We start from the raw sequence: 18,180 nt of genomic DNA, 5'->3' as shown, positions 1-18,180 counted from the left end.
TAACAATAATTAACAACTAATTCCGTATACTCTTGAGGACCACTGTCTTTTGCTTTTCTAACTAACTCCATGTAGTTGTAACCGTAAGAGAAAACGCAAAAGCATACCATAGAAATTGTGGGTTAATAAACTTGCTCGTTGGTGTCAACAAAAGTATATTATACTTTCATTTAAGAAGAATATATCATTATCCTTTATGGATTACTTGCAATGAATGAAAAAATAAATCAGCCAAAAAGACAAAAGTGGAGAAAATAAAATAACATCAAAGAAAGGGGGAGAATGTTCATAGAAGAAGATGAGAGGAGAGTGTAAAGGAAACAAGTTTATGAGACAGAATTCATCTTCATAAAAGGAATTACTTCTGGTACATCATACAACTTAGCAACTTATACTAATTCTTAATTCTTATAACTCCCTGACAAACACATGATGAAATTTGCATATAGCTATGGGAGTATGCTACTACATTACACTATATATGCTAATTTTTAGTTAAACCATGAACTTACAACAAACTATATGATGACTACTATGTCACCAAATACAAACCAACATTTTTAAGCAAACATAAACAAGGAAACTGCTAAATATAAGGTTGATAACTCCACAGCTTAATCCCACTGAAACTCTCTGTGAAAAGTCCACTCAGAAGGGTTCAGTGTTGTTTTCCCATCAGCAGCAACAAGATCATACGGCGAATCTTCCGAAAATTCAGTGTGCATTGACTTCCAGTGGAGGCATGGCTTCCATTCAGCCTCCTTGAGTACTTTCAGTATTTCTTTCACCACAATTTTGCTTCCCTCAGTTGCTAAATGGACGCCGTCACTGCATGATTAATTAAAATTGAGAGCAAAATGGAACATATTTTAGGTAGATTTATGGTTTTACATCATTGTTTTTAACAAGTTATGCCGGGTTATATGACACTGAGGGGCAGTTTTTAATGTATTTCACAAGAAATCAGAAAAGGCGACAGTATCTATTTGAAAGAGACTAAGAAAACAACAGATAAAAATCAGAAAAAAACGACAATTTTAAGATATATATGACATCAATTAGTATCCTTGACAGGCTAAACTGATGTTGTTTTTCTATTATTGAAGAACCCACAACAACTAAAACCAAAGGTTTTTCCCACCCGAAGAGGTTGGTTATAGTCTTATGCATGAAAATTGATGTCACTCTCCAACTTGCAGGAACTAAAATTATATCCCTTATCTTTTAGGACCATCTTTCAAGGATCAGAATAATTTACAATTTAAGGATGTGTGAATCCAATAAGGTGGAAGAGGAGAATAGCATCTACGTGATGACCTATAATAAAGGGACTAATCCAGGTTTCAAAAGATTGTATCAGCCAATATGCCTTTGGCGTAGGAAATTGAATGCTTAGACCTTCTTGCAAAGGAAGCACCGAGAAAGAACAAGATACTTGAGAAAAGGTATTGAACAATTATATTGCAATACGTCACTTGATAAAAAAATAAAACTGATAAAGAAAGATATCAAGAAGCTTACGTAAAACAAGCATTCTCCCAGTCATCTATACTTTGTAGTGCATGAAAAAGATCAACAACTTCCACACCAAGTTCCTTGCATAGCTTTATACAAGCTTCTGAATAGCTTTGGCATAAGTCATTTGTTCTTACCAGCTCACTAAAAAATGCGCTGAATAAGAAAGGAAAACGAAAACTGTGTGATTAGAACTTTGGCGCGTTGTCTGAGGAATAAAAGTACAGAGATGAAAATGTCAATGAAAAAATATGTTCAGGTTACCTAGTGTTTTCGCGCAATTTTTCCTCGTGGACAGGAGGGCAGGTGAGAACGATGATACGTGTCATTTCAGATAGGCCCTGACATTCAATAATCTCATTAAACTATGAACAATAGTTTTACTTCACATATGAAAATGTGATCACAGTTGTAGGCAAAAGATCATAGTATTTACAGTTGCTTGGCAATGGTAAATGACACCAATGATGGAGACAGAATGAGGTGATTAACGGAGAACAAGTACCTGAATATGAACCAGAATCTTTCTCATGTTATCGATATACTCTTCAAGAGGCACGTGAGGGCCTAGACCAGATGAGTGAGGACCCATGGAATCATTACCTCCAAAATAAACTATCACAAGCGAAGGCTGTGTAGCAGCATCCTGGGAAGAGGATGAAAATTAGTATATGATGCATAAACTTAAACAAACAAGTGTAGACTAGTATTAGAATAGTATACAATACATGCAATCAGGGAAAGACATGACAATTGTTAGCAGGGTTTCTCATACAACATCAAAATACAAAAAGAACCAAAGAAACTATATTTTACAGCCACAAAACATGTTAATCCACAAACTACTACATCAATAAGCAATAATGAACCATTTATCTGCCAAATGAAGTAGTACAATACCTTTGGGAAAACTTCAGTGAGGACTTGGAGGGCACGTCGTGAGTTCCATCCGTAGTAACCTCGAACCAATATGTCTGCCTGCAATGAGTACTTTCGCATCAGCACAAAAAAAGGAAGAAACAGTATCTTGAAACAATAGAAAATGTACTTCAGGTCTTGATTCTTGATGATTTTCTACTTCAATATTCATACATAGACTCAATAAAAAAAGAAAAAATGACTTTACAGAACTAACTGGAGAAAAACTGAAGATAAAACAGGGTCATGACTATTTGGCCCCACCCCAGAAAGATTAGGTCAGCGTGAATATTGAGATTCTTGAGAAGAAGTCAAATTATGCCCATTATGAAATGTGAAGTCCCAATAAATCTTACTTGAAATTTGATTGGGATTAAAAGAAACATTTGAAACAGTGGGAGATAAATTAGAGATCAAGAAGAGAAGAAAACAACATTGGGTTGAAAATTCAAGATTTTGAAAATGAGTACCTTCCGAGCGTAGATATCGGAAAGAAAAGAGCCCCAACCGCCATGGCTGTAACTGAGTTGCACGATGGAGGATCCAAAAAGAACGAACTGAGGCCTAGCAGGTGCAGCCATGGCGTGTCTGTGTGGTGAGTAGTTGGAGGGTTTAAATTGAGATTGGTACGTAACAAGAATAAGGAATGAAGAAGGAAATGACCAAAGGAGGCGGCGCCAAATCACACCTCCTAAGCTCGTGGAGGTTGAACTAAACGATGTGCACAATGAAAGCTTACTACCTTCGGCTATTTATAATGTGTGCATCACGCAAATTAAAAGATTATACTTAATATAAATTATATCAATCTTGGTAAACAAATAATTAATACAGTTGAAATTTGAAAAGAGTCTTGTAAAAGAAATCAAGAAATATTGTTAAAGAATTTGAAAAGAGTCTTGTAAAAGAAATCAAGAAATATTGTTAAAGAATTCAAGTATCGGGAATAACAAACCAAACAGTATGGTTTGTTGGTTAGGAATGGTGTGACACTTACATGACACCTTATTCACGCCAAAATGGACGTGACAAACCTTATTCACGCCAAAGTTTATGTTTCTTACTACTCACCACCGTTAGGACAGATTCCCGTTTCTTTTTATTTTATTTTATCGTGTTAATCTTTATGTTTTTTATATTTATATTTTAAAAAAAATACTATTTTAAGATATTATTAAAAATTAAGGGTGCTATGAAGGTAGATTGATTCTTGAATTTGCGGGTTCATATCGAATCAATTTATAAATTATTCAAATTCATTTGTTTATTTATTTATCGGATGACCTTATATTATTATCAATTATTATGTCGTGTTGATGAATTCTTTTAGATAGTATAAGATGGATTTTATCGAATTTGAATATTATAAATGAATATGATTATATTGAGTTGTGTTATATTTTTTAAATCGATAATCATAAAAAAAAAAAAAAATTAATTTGAAACACAATTCACGAATCCAACCTTACCTAACCCATAAATTTGAATGAATTGGATAATAAATTATGTCAAATCCGATCTAATCCGTGTATAACCGATTAAAAATGGAAATAAAATGATAGGTATTCACTTTAAATATATTTTAGTAATTTATTATTGAAGTCTATGTAATCAACTATCAACAGGAAAGAAAATGTGTTTTCAACAATGCAAAAAGCCTATTACGCTAATTAAAATTTATGAAACCTATTAAAATTTATTATTGAGGGTAGATAATAAGTGATACATAGTTCACTCATACTAATGTTTTAAAAATTATGAACAATTCTATGGGTTGGACTGAGAATCAGAGTTAACTTCGGTTCGACCAACCTTTTAAAATTGTTAAGGGATCAAAATCGAAGTTAAATCGAAAAAGTAAATTGAGTCATCCAAAAATATTTGAACTAAAAAATCGGACCCGGTTTTATAAAATCGCATGATTCAAAAAATACATCAAATTGATCATTTTTTTTAAAATTTAATATGTCAATATCAAAACTTAAAACATTATAGATTCACAAAAAATAATTCCTAATTTTTTCTACAATCATACAAATTTCTAAATTTCATCGCTTCATTATAATTTTTTTCTTCTTTCAATCACGTTTCATCATCATCACATAATCCCTTTTAAGCATAGTCATTCAACTCGATATTGATTGTCGCTCAACTCAATATTTATATTTTGTTGTCCAATTATGATTTATTTGTTATCGTTCCACTCGCCATCACCTACAATTGTTTAATTAAGTATATTATATTATTTATTTTTTATGATTTTATCACATTTAATTTAAATACTATGAATTATTTGAATTTTAGTATTATGTTATATTATTTTAATTTTGGTTCAAATTAGTTTAACTTATTTTTATTATAATTCTTTAATTTGTTAAAATTGTTTTTATACAAAGGTTGAGATTAAATCTAAAATTAAGTTGTGTTATTACGTGCGTCGTCGATCTTGTTGTATTAAATTTATAATGAATTTTTGAAAAATTTATTTTATTAAATTGTGAATATAAGATTCTGAATGATATATATCTATAAAATTTAATTTTATATTATTAATTTATTTAATAAACGATTCAGTTGCAAGTAAAATCGATTAAATTTTAAAACATTACTCCATGAGAGACAATATCACAATAATAAGTTTATTAAGTTATTTTGATTAAATATTTGTATATTTATCATTATTATAAATATTTAAGTAGACGTTATTAATTAATTAGAATATACAATTTGATAAAATTAGTTAATATTGTATTGAATTTTAAGATGAATTTTTTGGGAAATACATTTATAAATAAACCATTTATTATGAGCAAGAGTATACGTTATAGGTATATATTATTTACTTATTTATTTTAATATTAAAGTTTTAGGTAAGCTTTATTAAGAGAAACAAAATCGTTAAGACCCAGCAAACCACTTAGTGTTTAAATATTTTTTTTTAAAGAGAATATTTCTATTAAATGACAAATGATGAACTTGCTACTAATAGAATCTTGTAATAATATTATACTACACGGATACACTGATTTTCTAGGAATATAATCTAGGTTGTCTATCATATAATAACCTAATTAATTATGGGACTCTCTCTCCTGTTTATATTTTCAAATTTGGTATTCGGTCGTTATTAACTTAATCATAGTTTATTAATCAATTTTCTTTAGACTTTGTTTGTATTGATGGAATCGGATGAAACAGGGTGGAATGAGATGTAGTGGAATGATATTCCATTATTTGAATTATTATGATATTTCATTGTCTTATTCCGTTCTAAAATTTTCAAACAATGGAATGAGACATTCGTTCCGCTCCACTCCATTCCACTCCACTCCACTCCGTTCATTTTATGATATCCAAACATAGCCTTAAAGTTAAAATAAAACTATATATGAATGGTGTAATACAAGAACGATTAACACCTACCACAATTCGAACATGAGACATTAAGAAGGGCACACTCTTAAGATCCAAAACTCCACAATTAGGTCAACCATCCTTTTTATTCTTATAAGGGAATGCATCTCAAACTGTTAAAAAATACACACTAAAATCTCAGTCTCCGTCCATTCAAGTTGTCCCACAATCTTGCATTTAAGTTATCCCACAATCTTGAGTTTGCCAATCTGCGGTTGATTGTGGGTCAGGTCTCTTGGGAGAACTAGTTTTAGGCTTAGGCTTAAGTGTAAATTTTCAAAAAATAAAATTTCGGGTCTCTCTTGGAGGTCATGTGACTTTCTGAATTCAATTTATCTCTACTTCTTCTCATTTTACAAAGCTCGAAAAGTAGCAATTCTATAAATTATTAGAATTCAAAAAGCCTTCCTTTAGAATGGTGAAGAAACTCGAAATCTAATAGCTCAATAATTTATTAGAATTCAGAGAGCATTCCTTTAGAATGATCAAGAAAAGCAGCTGGAATTTGAAATCTATAAATGAGAGGGGCCTAGGGTAAAACACTGTGAATTATTCAATTAGACACTAATAAGTAAATGAGCTTGGATATACGGTCAGATGATAAGTAAATAAGTAAATGACACTAATAAGTAAATGAGCTTGGAAATACCGTGGATGATAGCTCTGGTAGGTGCCCATTTTTATCCTTCGAATACAGTGGCAACAAGGAATTAATTCTTAATCCTTCTTGAGCAATTAACTATGGTGGAGGGACCTTAGGGTTTCTTTGAGATCTTGTGGTGAAGACTCAAACTGGATTTCATGGTCTACAACTTGTAAATCTAAAAGTGAAAGGGTCTATGAGTAAATCGAGGTGAATGACTTAACTTGACACTAATAAGAAATGAATTTGGAAATACAGTCAGATGATAGCTCGAGTTGGTATCCACTTTTATCCTTCAAATACGGTGACAACAAGGAATTAATTCTTGATCCTTCTTGAGCGGTTAACTATGGTGGAGGGACCTTAGGGTTTCTTTGAGATCTTGTGGTGAAGACTCAAACTGGATTTCATGGTCTACAACTTGTAAATCTAAAAGTGAAAGGGTCTATGAGTAAATCGAGGTGAATGACTTAACTTGACACTAATAAGAAATGAATTTGGAAATACAGTCAGATGATAGCTCGAGTTGGTATCCACTTTTATCCTTCAAATACGGTGACAACAAGGAATTAATTCTTGATCCTTCTTGAGCGGTTAACTATAGTGGAGGGACCTTAGGGTTTCTTTGAGATCTTGTGGTGAAGACTCAAACTGGATTTCATGGTCTAGAACTTGTAAATCTAAAAGTGAAAGGGTCTATGAGTAAATCGAGGTGAATGCCTTAACTTGACATTAATAAGAAATGAATTTGGAAATACTGTCAGATGATAGCTCGAGTTGGTATCTACTTTTATCCTTCAAATACGGTGACAACAAGGAATTAATTCTTGATCCTTCTTGAACGGTTAACTATGGTGGAGGGACCTTAGGGTTTCTTTGAGATCTTGTGGTGAAGACTCAAACTGGATTTCATGGTCTACACTTTGTAAATCTAAAAGTGAAGGGGCCAATGAGCTTGAAAATACTGTTCGATGATAGCTCGAGTTGGTATCCACTTTTATCCTTCAAATACGGTGACAACAAGGAATTAATTCTTGATCCTTCTTGAGCAGTTAACTATGGTGGAGGGACCTTAGGGTTTCTTTGAGATCTTGTGGTGAAGACTCAAACTGGATTTCATGGTCTACACTTTGTAAATCTAAAAGTGAAGGGGCCAGGGATAAAATGCTGTGAATTATTCAACTTGGCACTGATAAGTAAATGGGCTTGAAAATACTGTCTGATGATAGCTCGAGTTGGTATCCACTTTTATCCTTCAAATACTATGATATCAAGGAATTAATTCTTGATCCTTCTTGAGCAGTTAACAATAGAAAATCTTCCATTAAGAAATCATTAAGAAATCTTCCATATGATAGAAGGACCTTAGGGTTTCTCTGAGATCTTACGGTGAAGAATCAAATTACTCAAATTGATTTGATAATGGAGACATAAGTGGTCACATAAGAAATTTTCAGAGTAATTTTAAAATTACATAAGAAATTTTGTGACTAGCAGATAATTGTTTCTTTGACTAGAAATGATACTTTATTTAAGGAAGGGACAGGAGATAATAAACCCTTCTTTGACGAAATCGATTTTATAGGATTGATTTAGGTCCATATATAAAGATAATCTAATTAATGAATAGAAAAGATTGATTTTTGAACCTTTTAAGCAGTTTTTGATACTAAACATATAATATTATTATATAATACAAATTCATTTGCTTATAAAAATCACTCCAATATAATAATATTGTAGGCTTAGCATCCGTATTATATATTTAGTGTCCGTAAACATTTATTTAAATATTTGATTATTGATTTTTTTATTTTATTTTGGTGACATTAAAAATTTTTGTTATATAAGTGTTTAATGATTAAAAAATTGTATAATTTTTATAATAAATTATCAATGTTAAATAATTATTTTCTCTTTATTTTAAAATAAATTTATTAATTGATTAGTGATATATAATTGTCACGTCTACTAATTTTTTTATATGACTAACTTCAAAAAAATTATCATGATACCTTTGTCAAGTATATTATTTTTTGATAAAATATAATTAATATATTATAATTATTTTTTAATTTAAAAATGATAAAAGAAAAATTATTTTTTTAATGTAAAATAGTTGTTTAGTGTATGAATTGCATTCTCCAACTATACATTTCCGAAAAATAATGTGGAAATAATAAAGTCTTTTATATATATATATATATATATATATATATATATATATATATATATATATATATATATATATATATATATATATATATATGATATATTTGTTCAAATTTGGTAATGTAAAACTATTTTTTTTAACTAGTCTAATAGTTGGAAACTATGTCTTTCAAAATTAACAAGCCAGATGTTTCATATTCAAATCATGCATAGCTCAACGAGACATGAAGCTAGCTTTTTTTTATAAAATAATTTATTATAATTTAAGTTTATATAGTTTTTAATTTTTATAAATTGACATGTTTTTTATTTATTTCTGTTCTTGTATTTTTTTAAAATAATTTTTTAATGTTAAATTTTTTTTTGGTTTTAATTCTTAAAGTTAAAATTTTAAATTTTCTTTAAAATTATAATTTTAAGGAATAAAAGCAAATAAAATTTAATATTTAGGAATTTTATTAAAAAATATAGGAATGAAAAACAAAAATAAATCTATTTACTTGAATTAAAAGACTATTTGAATTTATAATTTATTATTGTCTAAAATAATTTATATAATTATCCTTATTATAAGAGATTATATTTTTAAATATTTTATCTCCATTGATATAATATCATAAATAATCAACTTACAAAAAAGTGAAAATGAAAAAAACAAAAGCATAATTAGTCCAAACATAGTAGCTATAAGAAAATAAAAATGTCAGGTACTTACATATATATCAAGAAACATCGTAAATGTAACATCATAAATGCAGCAGTATTCATGAACAACCTTATTTTACAGGGAGAAATGAATAGTTATAAGAAAAATGAAATGAATAGTTATAAGAAAAATGAAATGAACAGATAACTGAGGAGACTTTTCAAAAAAAATGATGCGTAGGTTCGAGGAGAGAAATAAATGAATAAACAGTGTCAATAAAATGATGTAACAGACATGAGTAGGTTATCCAATTTATCACTACAATAAAGACTCTATCTTACTGGTTTTTGGAGGATTTCACCCAACATACATTTAAGATTTATGAATAGGTTATTTAATCGGAAAAGAACTCAAACTCTGTATGAATAAAAAAATATAGTTTTTGAAAGTTGGGTTGGCAGAGATCTGTGTGCAATTTGATACTGGTTGGTTGAGATATAACTACAACTTACGAGAAGAAAATATATTTATTAAAAATCTGAATATAATATTTATAATTTATATACTATATTATATTTTTAAATTTATTAGGAAAATAATTGAAAATAGAAATAAATAATATTATAATTTATTATGTTAACGATTAATATTATTATTTAGGATTGAAATGAGTCGAGTCGAGTCGAACTCGCCGCAATTCATCTCGACTCGTTAAGAATTTATTCGATTTAAATATTAATTCGAATTTGACACGAACTTATTTTTAAGCTCAAATTCGACTCGTTATAAATATAAAAATAATTCAATTTAACTCTTTAGATTCAACTCACTTGTTTTAAGATCTTAAAAATTATTATTTTTTTAATTTTATTTTCTTAAATATATTTTGTATTTTAAATTAATATTTTTTTTTAAAATATTTAAAAAGACATTATCTAATTAAAATTTAATTTTATCACATAAATCTATTAATTCAAAAACTACACAACTCTAAAAAAAAAATATATTTAAAAACTACTCAATTGAATTTAAATTTGTCTAAAACATTCGCAATTTTATCTAAATATTTAAGAATTTTATTAGAAATGAATACATTTCCATCCGAAAAAAATTTATTACTTTTAATCGAGTTGACCTCATTCAAAAGATAGATAAATTTATAAAATTGTATAAAGTTTTTACTATTTACACTTAATTTTTTCTTTTGTATATATCATATAAAAAATATATTAAATATTAATTAATATATATTCCTAATTGTCATATACATTATTAAATATGAATACCTATAAGGAAGTATATCCACATTTAAATATCATTTATATTGTATTTATATTAAGATTAACATATTAGTGATATGAATAAAGAAATAAATATCATATTAAATAAATGTATAATTATTAAAGATATAATCAGAAGACTAATTTTTAAATTTATAAATTGATTAGCTTAATTTTATAGTCAGTAAAAATCACATTCTAAATAAAGAATAAATAAAATTGTGTGCCAATTCATCATTTATTATGTCTATAGATTTATTATTTTTAAATGAATATTTTGCTTACATGAACCACTGATATAGATCTAATTTATGAAACCAACCATGATTATATTTTTGTAATAATTACATAATTATTTTTCATAAATAAGTACTGTACATGATAATGATATTCTTAATAAAATCATAATTATTTTTTTAAATTTCAACCAAAAAAATTAACCGTGAATAATGTATTGATTGATAATTTTAGACCATAATTGATTAGAATGCACAAAATATTTAAGAAATAAATAATCATTTATTTTTGGTATATCCAATATAAACAATATTAAATAGTAATTATATACAGGCTTGCTTACATTATTAAATAATAAATTATAACAAAGTAAATACTTATTTACATTTTTTAAAAAGAGAAACATTTTTTAAAAAGAGAAAGCCTAAGTCTAAACAAAACTACATCAAAGAGGACATTCCTCAACAAAATATTTATTTTATGTAATTTTTATTTTCAAAATTACTTGTGTGTTTTTCTTAAAACGTATAGTTTTGTTATACAATTCTTTTTCATATTGTTTCAAAACAAGCTTTTTATATTTTTATTTATGACTTCCTATTATTTATGACTTTATATTTTCTTTTACATTTTGTTTTAAATAAATTTTTTATTTTTTATTTATGACTTTTCTTTTTTTTTAAAGTCCACACTCACCACAATGACTTTAATTATTTTATAAATTAATTTATAAATATTTTATTAAATTATATATTTTATCAAGATTGAAAAATTATAGCATACAAGATTATAAGAATGTTTCTTTATTTATAAATAGCAACTGTAGAATTTAATATTTGAATAATACCGATGCATTCTTAGAGTTAAAATTAAATCCAAAACTTTTAGATAAATCTTACCTTCTCAATCATGTACTTTTGAGTAGAATATTAAAAAAAATCCTTAGATTTTTTTTATATTAGTTACAATATCTCTTCCCTCATGCAATAGAAAATGTTATTCATTTAAACTAAGAAAAATATTAAAATAACAGTTAAGGCTTTTGTACTAAAATAATATTTTAACAATTAAACTTATAAAATATGAATATTAATAATTAAAAGAAAATGAAAATGACACTTAAAACAAAGTTGTAGTCTCATTCATTTAAGAAACTTTTAGATTGGTAAAACTTGAAAATTCAAGAGTGTTGCATTTTTATAAAAAAATAAAATTGAGAGTTAGATATAGCTTCTACCAAAAGTTATATTCAAAGACGATAAATATGACAATATAATCCGTATCCGCGGGTATCCATCCGAATCCGCCCCGAACTTGACGGGGAAAATCTGTTTTGATTGGATTTGAGGTTTTTCCGATTATAAAATATGGGGACGAGTCGGGTAATTGAGACACTGGTACCCACCCCGAACCCGTCCCCGAATCCGCTCCGTTTATTTCATTATGTGCATTATTATTTAATTTTGATAATTTAGAATATAATTTAGAATATTTTAAATATATGACCAATGTTTTGATATTTTAATTTTAATTTTATTATTTAAAATATTTGAGATGTATATATATGAAATAAATTTAGACTGTTTTATTTTATTATTTGTAATGTATTTTTATTTTGAAAAAAATAAATATTTTTATTAAAAAATTAATTTCGTTAAATGAATGATGACGAGATGAGGATATCCGAATCCAACCCGAACCCGTTTAGGACGAGTTTGGGTTTTGATTCTCCATCCTCGTTTAGATTTGGGGAGGGGAACGAATATTGTTTGGGGATTCAGGTTTGGGGACGTAAAAACCGTCCCCGACCCGCCTCGTTGTCATGCCTACAAGTATGGGTATAATGTAATAAAAAGTAATGGACACAAATATGGTATATATAATAAAAAATATTGGGCAGAAAATAAAAATAAACCTATAAAAATTCAATTAAACTTTAACCTTTTAACATCAAATTAATTAAAAAAGTTAAAACAAAACTACAACTTATACTAATATTGCATTTTGACGATTGGAATATTTTGATGTAAAACTATATTAAAACAAAACTACAGCTGAAATGAAGCACATATTATTTTATGATGTAAAAATATTTTGCAAATTTGATCAACACATTCACATTACTCATTTCAAATGAATGACATGTAAAGACAATAATAATGAAGTGGAGATGAACCACCATATTATTTTATAAATTTGATGAGTGCATTCACACCAATCAGACCAACGACAAAAAAAGACTAGTACAATACATGAAGAAAGAAACACATTAGATCTAAATAATCTATAGAATTGAAAGTGTACTGGTGTATTTAATAGAAACTTGAGGGTGGGGTGAGAGGTATTCTCACAACCTTTTTCGAGACACTCTTTATTTCGTTTAAGTGTTTTTAGTTTGATTCGTTTGTCTGTTGCCTGATTGTATCGCCCATTTTTTTGTCTATAAGGTGCGATCGTGTACTAAGTCAACAATCGTAATATGAGAAATTATGGAATTACAGGGAATCAACCACTCATTCTTAGGGAAGTTTTTATAACTTAGGGAGACTTGGTTCACTCGAATGAGACCCCTATGGGCTATAAATACCATAATGCTATAGTACTAATGGGGTTAACTAGTAACACCAAGTAATACACACATATAATAACTTCTCACCTCACCTGAGCTAACTTTAAATACCATAACAACCTTAAAAGCCTATAACAATCCTTACCAATTAGGGGTTATCACGCTCATTGTACTTTTTGTGAGTACAATTGACGTCCATCGTGGATCCCCGATAAAACTGACCTGAGCCACACACATATCACCTACTCGTAGTTGCTTTTACTGTCTTCACACGAGGATGTTTAAGCAAACTACCAAGAAGACCACCAACACCATTGCTATAGGTTTCTCCGGAGGAGGAGAGTCTAGCTCTCCCCGACGGTGTTATCAACAAGCATCACACTCACAAAAGCTCTCAATATCTCTGATAGGGTTGGGGATCCTAGAACCACCTTCTCGAGAGAATACACAATCAAAATACTCCTCCATAATAACAATCCCATGGTCATTACGATTTAGTATTGCCAATTGGGATGTAAAATGAGTATTAATCGAGCCTGGAAGTTCGACACACATCATGTTCTATAGCACCTTCCAATGACTTCAGATGGATCCCCACAACATTGGACCTTTCCAAAGGTCCCTGATCGGTCTGTCGGGCGAACAAGTGCAGGTCAGAGGCCATATCGCTCTTAAAATAACACTTCATGCAGGGGAGAGCGCAAAAACTATAGAAGTAAAGTATTTCATAGTAGATGCCACATCCCCCACAACATCATCTTATGGAGGCTTGCAACCTACTGTGACGATCCTGTCCCTATTCATTTAAGCTTAAAATATCCATTACCTAATGGGTGGGTGGATACGGTCAGAGGAGATCATGCGATCGCCCAAGAATGTTACCTAAGTAGCCTGCAAGTTACAAGAAAACCACTCTCTTTGGCTAACATCCCTCGCCCTGAGAGGGACGACGTTGATACATTAAGATGGGGCCCAAGATTGGAGGCGGAAAGTGAAAGGCTTATTTCAACCTAAGACTTGAAGAGGTCTAGATTGGGCCATTGCTTTACCAAGTCACTAACTTGGGAACCTCATTGTCCCAATCTGAAGAGGAATACTTATTCGCCCTGCTCAGGGAGAACATTGACCTATTCACATAGGCGCTATTGGATATGCCCGACATAGACACTGGAGTGGTTTGTCATAGCCACGCCATAGACCCTTCAATTACGTCAATTTCTTAGAGAAAATGCAAGGTTGGCGAAGAAAAGAAAACAACCATAAACAAATAAGTTCAAAAGCTGACAAGCAGCAGTTTCATAACAAAGATTAAATACCCTTTGTAGTTAGCTAATGTAGTCTTGGTATGGCGTCAAACAAATGGAGATGTGCATTGATTTCATCAACCTCAATGTCTCCTGTCCCAAAGATCCATATCCCTTTCCTAACATAAATTACCCGATTGACGAATCTTCAGGTTACATGGCATTGAGTTTCGTGGATGCATATTTGGGGTATAACTAGATTAAGATTGATCTCATTGATTCTCCCAAGACGAAATTCATGTCCAACTTATACTACAACGTCATGGCGTTGGGCTCAAGAACATTGGCAGCACCTATCACAGGCCCATGGACATAGTGTTCTCCAAGCAAATAGGAAACAACCAGGAGGTTTATATTAATGACATGATTGTAAAGACATCAGAAGCGGGAAGCCACACAGAATATTTAAAGGATACTATAGGGGTAACCAAGAGTTATAGCATGCACATGAATCTATCCAAGTGTTCATTTGGCATACAAGAAGGAAAGTTCTCAAGCTTAGTGCTCACAAAAATGGGTATAAAGGCGAACTTAGACGAATAACAAGCCATCATAAACATGAGGATCACCTCCATTGTTAAGGAAGTTCAATTGCTAATTGGGAGTTTAGCCTCCCTCTCACGTTTCCTTTCTCGTGCAGGTGACAAGGCCTAAGTAACATCCTAAGTCCCAAACGTAATTTTAACGCATAATTTAATTAAAAGACGACTACAAGGGTGTCACACACATCAAAAATCAACCTTGCTTCGTAACACGAGTTACAAAACTTATCACACAACACTTATCATCGCCTACTCACCTTCACTTAGGGTATCATTGTAGTGGAATCAATCAAACAAATTATAATTGCAATTCAAGGTATAAAATCTCATAACTTCAAACTTCATAATGCAATAACAAATATCTGATGTTCACATCATCACCATTTAAACCTCATCGAAAACACAATGACAAAAGAAATTAAAACAAAATATTCCCAACCCGATGTTACATTGACTAGAGAAAGACCCTACTAAAATAAATGACAACTACAGGAAGCCACTCCGAGAGCTATCTTCCACTTACTGCGGCAAAACTACTCCTGAGTATCTGCACGATGCCTATGTAAAGGCAACACTCAAACAGAAGGGGTGAGAATACACTTCAATAATCAATTTTATTTTATTCAGCTAATTATTTCAAATATCTATAAGTATTATAATAATTCAATTTTATTTCCCCGTCCTCAAATAATTTATATTCTCAATAATTATTAAATTACTAAAATACTCTCAAAACCCACAAAACATCAAAATAACTCAAATATTTCTGAATAAATTTAAATAAATCAAGCAGCACATATAAAAACACTCAAATAATTAAATAACATTAATAATTTAAAGTTTGGGTGTTACAGTTTATCTGCAGATGATCGGATGATAATCTGAAAAGCCAAAATATCTAGGAATCACAAAATCTAGGTTGATGACAAAGGTCAAGAATAAAATACATGAAAAAGTTTTTATTCTTTTAAAACGCTTTGTTCATGATCAATGTTTAACTATCTGTAAATTATAGCATGACTATGAATTACTTGCTTGCATAAAGTTTGATTTTACTATTGTCTAGTGAAAATATATCGATGTGAGTCAAGAATCTTAAGCCCATCAAAGTGAGATGTGTTCAAACTCAAACTTTACATAAATAATGAGAGTGGACATGCACGTTAACTATGTAGATTTTGCATCAGTCTTGCTATTACCGGATAGGTTTGAAGTCGTGAATATGATCAATGTACTATTTGATTTTGAGTAAAAACTACTTGATCAAAAACCCTACCTATGGAGGGTGTGATCCTTTGACAACCCCTTTGATTCTAAAATGAAATTTTTTGTTCTTTAATCCTTATAACCCTTAGCTAAATTTAAAAGAAAAACAATGTTTATCACCTTGTCTTAAGGATGGGAAAGAACTTACAAATGCAAGGGTGTTTCAAAAACAAAGTTGAGGAGAAAAGAAAATGTATGAAAAAGAAAATCAAGTAGTAATGGTGAAGGAAAGTATGCTTTAGAAAAAACAAAAAGAAAAAGAAATCAAAAGTCAAAAATCAAAAATCATACAAAATAAAATCACCAAAATAAAAATGATTGTAAAAGTGGAATAAAAAAGAAAGAGAATTTTTTTAAAATAATGATTTACCAATAAAATTTTGCCCTCTTATCTTTATTCTTTTTTATTCCGAATAAAAACCAATTTTTTTTAAGTCCAACCACATTTCAACCAAAAGAAAAACCTTAGTGATCCATGACTGATAATTTATCTTGTGATATTTCCTAAATGAAATGCAAAATATTTCTATAGTGCATGCATTATCCAAAGTAAAAGGAAACACTAACCATTGAGAGAGATACTCAATGAGATTATGATTATGAAGAACAATTGACTATTGATCTCTACATGTTTTAAAATCTTACTTCACTCAAGCAAGTAGTTTATCTTCATGTTATGGTCTATGGATATTTATGATGCTAATCATGAACTTGCACCAGAAAGAATATTATATCATTCAAATGCTTTTCAAAAATCTTGAACTAGTCATTCAACCTCTCATGAAACATGAATTTCAAAACTTTTGAACCATTTGAATGAATTTTGTTTGAGGAAAAACAAAAAGATAAGTTAAGGAGATTTGATAAAATCCAAACTTACGTACAATAGGTAGCCACTTATTGACTTATTTTATAAGAAATCAATACAAAAAACCCGATTTATCAATGTAAAGTGTTAAGATACCTGTTTTGACTTTTTACTTGCACCTTTATCAAATACATGTGAAAAGGACTGAAAATCCACCAAGCAACACATAAATACCTTACCAAGACCATTTTCCTACAAGAAAGGCTCGCTAGGCCACGTAATGGGCGCGCTAGGCGAGCACAGACGAGAGAAAGCTTCATGACTAAGTTACTTCACGGTGAATGAAGGGATTATGTGCTAGTTGAAGGTGGGTGATGCGCCTAGAAAACTAGAGCGGCTAGGGATAATTTCATGGTGAATTTGCATTGCTTTATAGTGAAGAAAGTATACATGCTAGGAAAAGATGAGTGGTGCTCCTAGTGAGCCTACCTTTCTCAAGCCTACAAATAAGAGGTCGAATTTCAATTCAAAGGGAGTTTCGGTGGATTCAAAGTTGTAAAAAAAATAGTAGGTTCACCTTGGTCTCAACTGGAGAATATGAGAGAGAGATTAAAGGTATAAGTGCATCTCGATAGATCGTTGCAGATGACCTTCCAAATTTGTCTTGTCATGAATACATGTACAACTACGATGAGTAAGTGCAATTATAAATGATAGATGTAGTCCTTATATACGCATGTTTAATTACGATCATGGAATTTTATATAGTTATACTTAAGCTTTAAATATTTATTATTATTCTTTCTTAATACTTTTTTTGGATTAGCTATCTAAAATATATTTTCATGGTACGACTTGACATATAA

General features: G+C 29.9%; 1 protein-coding gene across 1 annotated transcript; it reads right to left on the bottom strand.

Moving 5' to 3' along the window:
- Positions 1–325: 325 nt before the first annotated feature.
- Positions 326–3,325, bottom strand: LOC127083963 (GDSL esterase/lipase CPRD49). The gene is made up of 6 exons (XM_051024326.1): positions 2,904–3,325; positions 2,416–2,493; positions 2,021–2,161; positions 1,780–1,856; positions 1,522–1,671; positions 326–828 (listed from the first exon to the last, which is right to left on the bottom strand). The coding sequence occupies exons 1-6, from the start codon at positions 3,012–3,014 to the stop codon at positions 615–617; spliced, it is 771 nt and encodes a 256-aa protein (XP_050880283.1). The 5' UTR covers positions 3,015–3,325; the 3' UTR covers positions 326–614.
- Between the last annotated feature and the right edge of the window lie 14,855 nt (positions 3,326–18,180).

The sequence above is a fragment of the Lathyrus oleraceus genome, chromosome 5 (assembly GCF_024323335.1).
Source record: "Lathyrus oleraceus cultivar Zhongwan6 chromosome 5, CAAS_Psat_ZW6_1.0, whole genome shotgun sequence".
Classification (NCBI taxonomy): Eukaryota; Viridiplantae; Streptophyta; class Magnoliopsida; order Fabales; family Fabaceae; genus Lathyrus; species Lathyrus oleraceus.
The sequence above is the reverse complement of the archived record's forward strand: the minus strand, read 5'-3'. Positions and strand labels throughout refer to the sequence as shown.

What these genes read in the sequence shown, in the direction of transcription:
- LOC127083963 (XM_051024326.1), bottom strand. Translation starts at nt 3,014, where the DNA reads ATGGCTGCACCTGCTAGGCCTCAGTTCGTTCTTTTTGGATCCTCCATC. An exon ending in TCACTGAAGTTTTCCCAAAG is followed by an intron (nt 2,162 to 2,415) that starts GTATTGTACTAC and finishes TCCTCTTCCCAG; the next exon opens with GATGCTGCTACACAGCCTTC. An exon ending in TGGGAGAATGCTTGTTTTAC is followed by an intron (nt 829 to 1,521) that starts GTAAGCTTCTTG and finishes TTAATCATGCAG; the next exon opens with TGACGGCGTCCATTTAGCAA.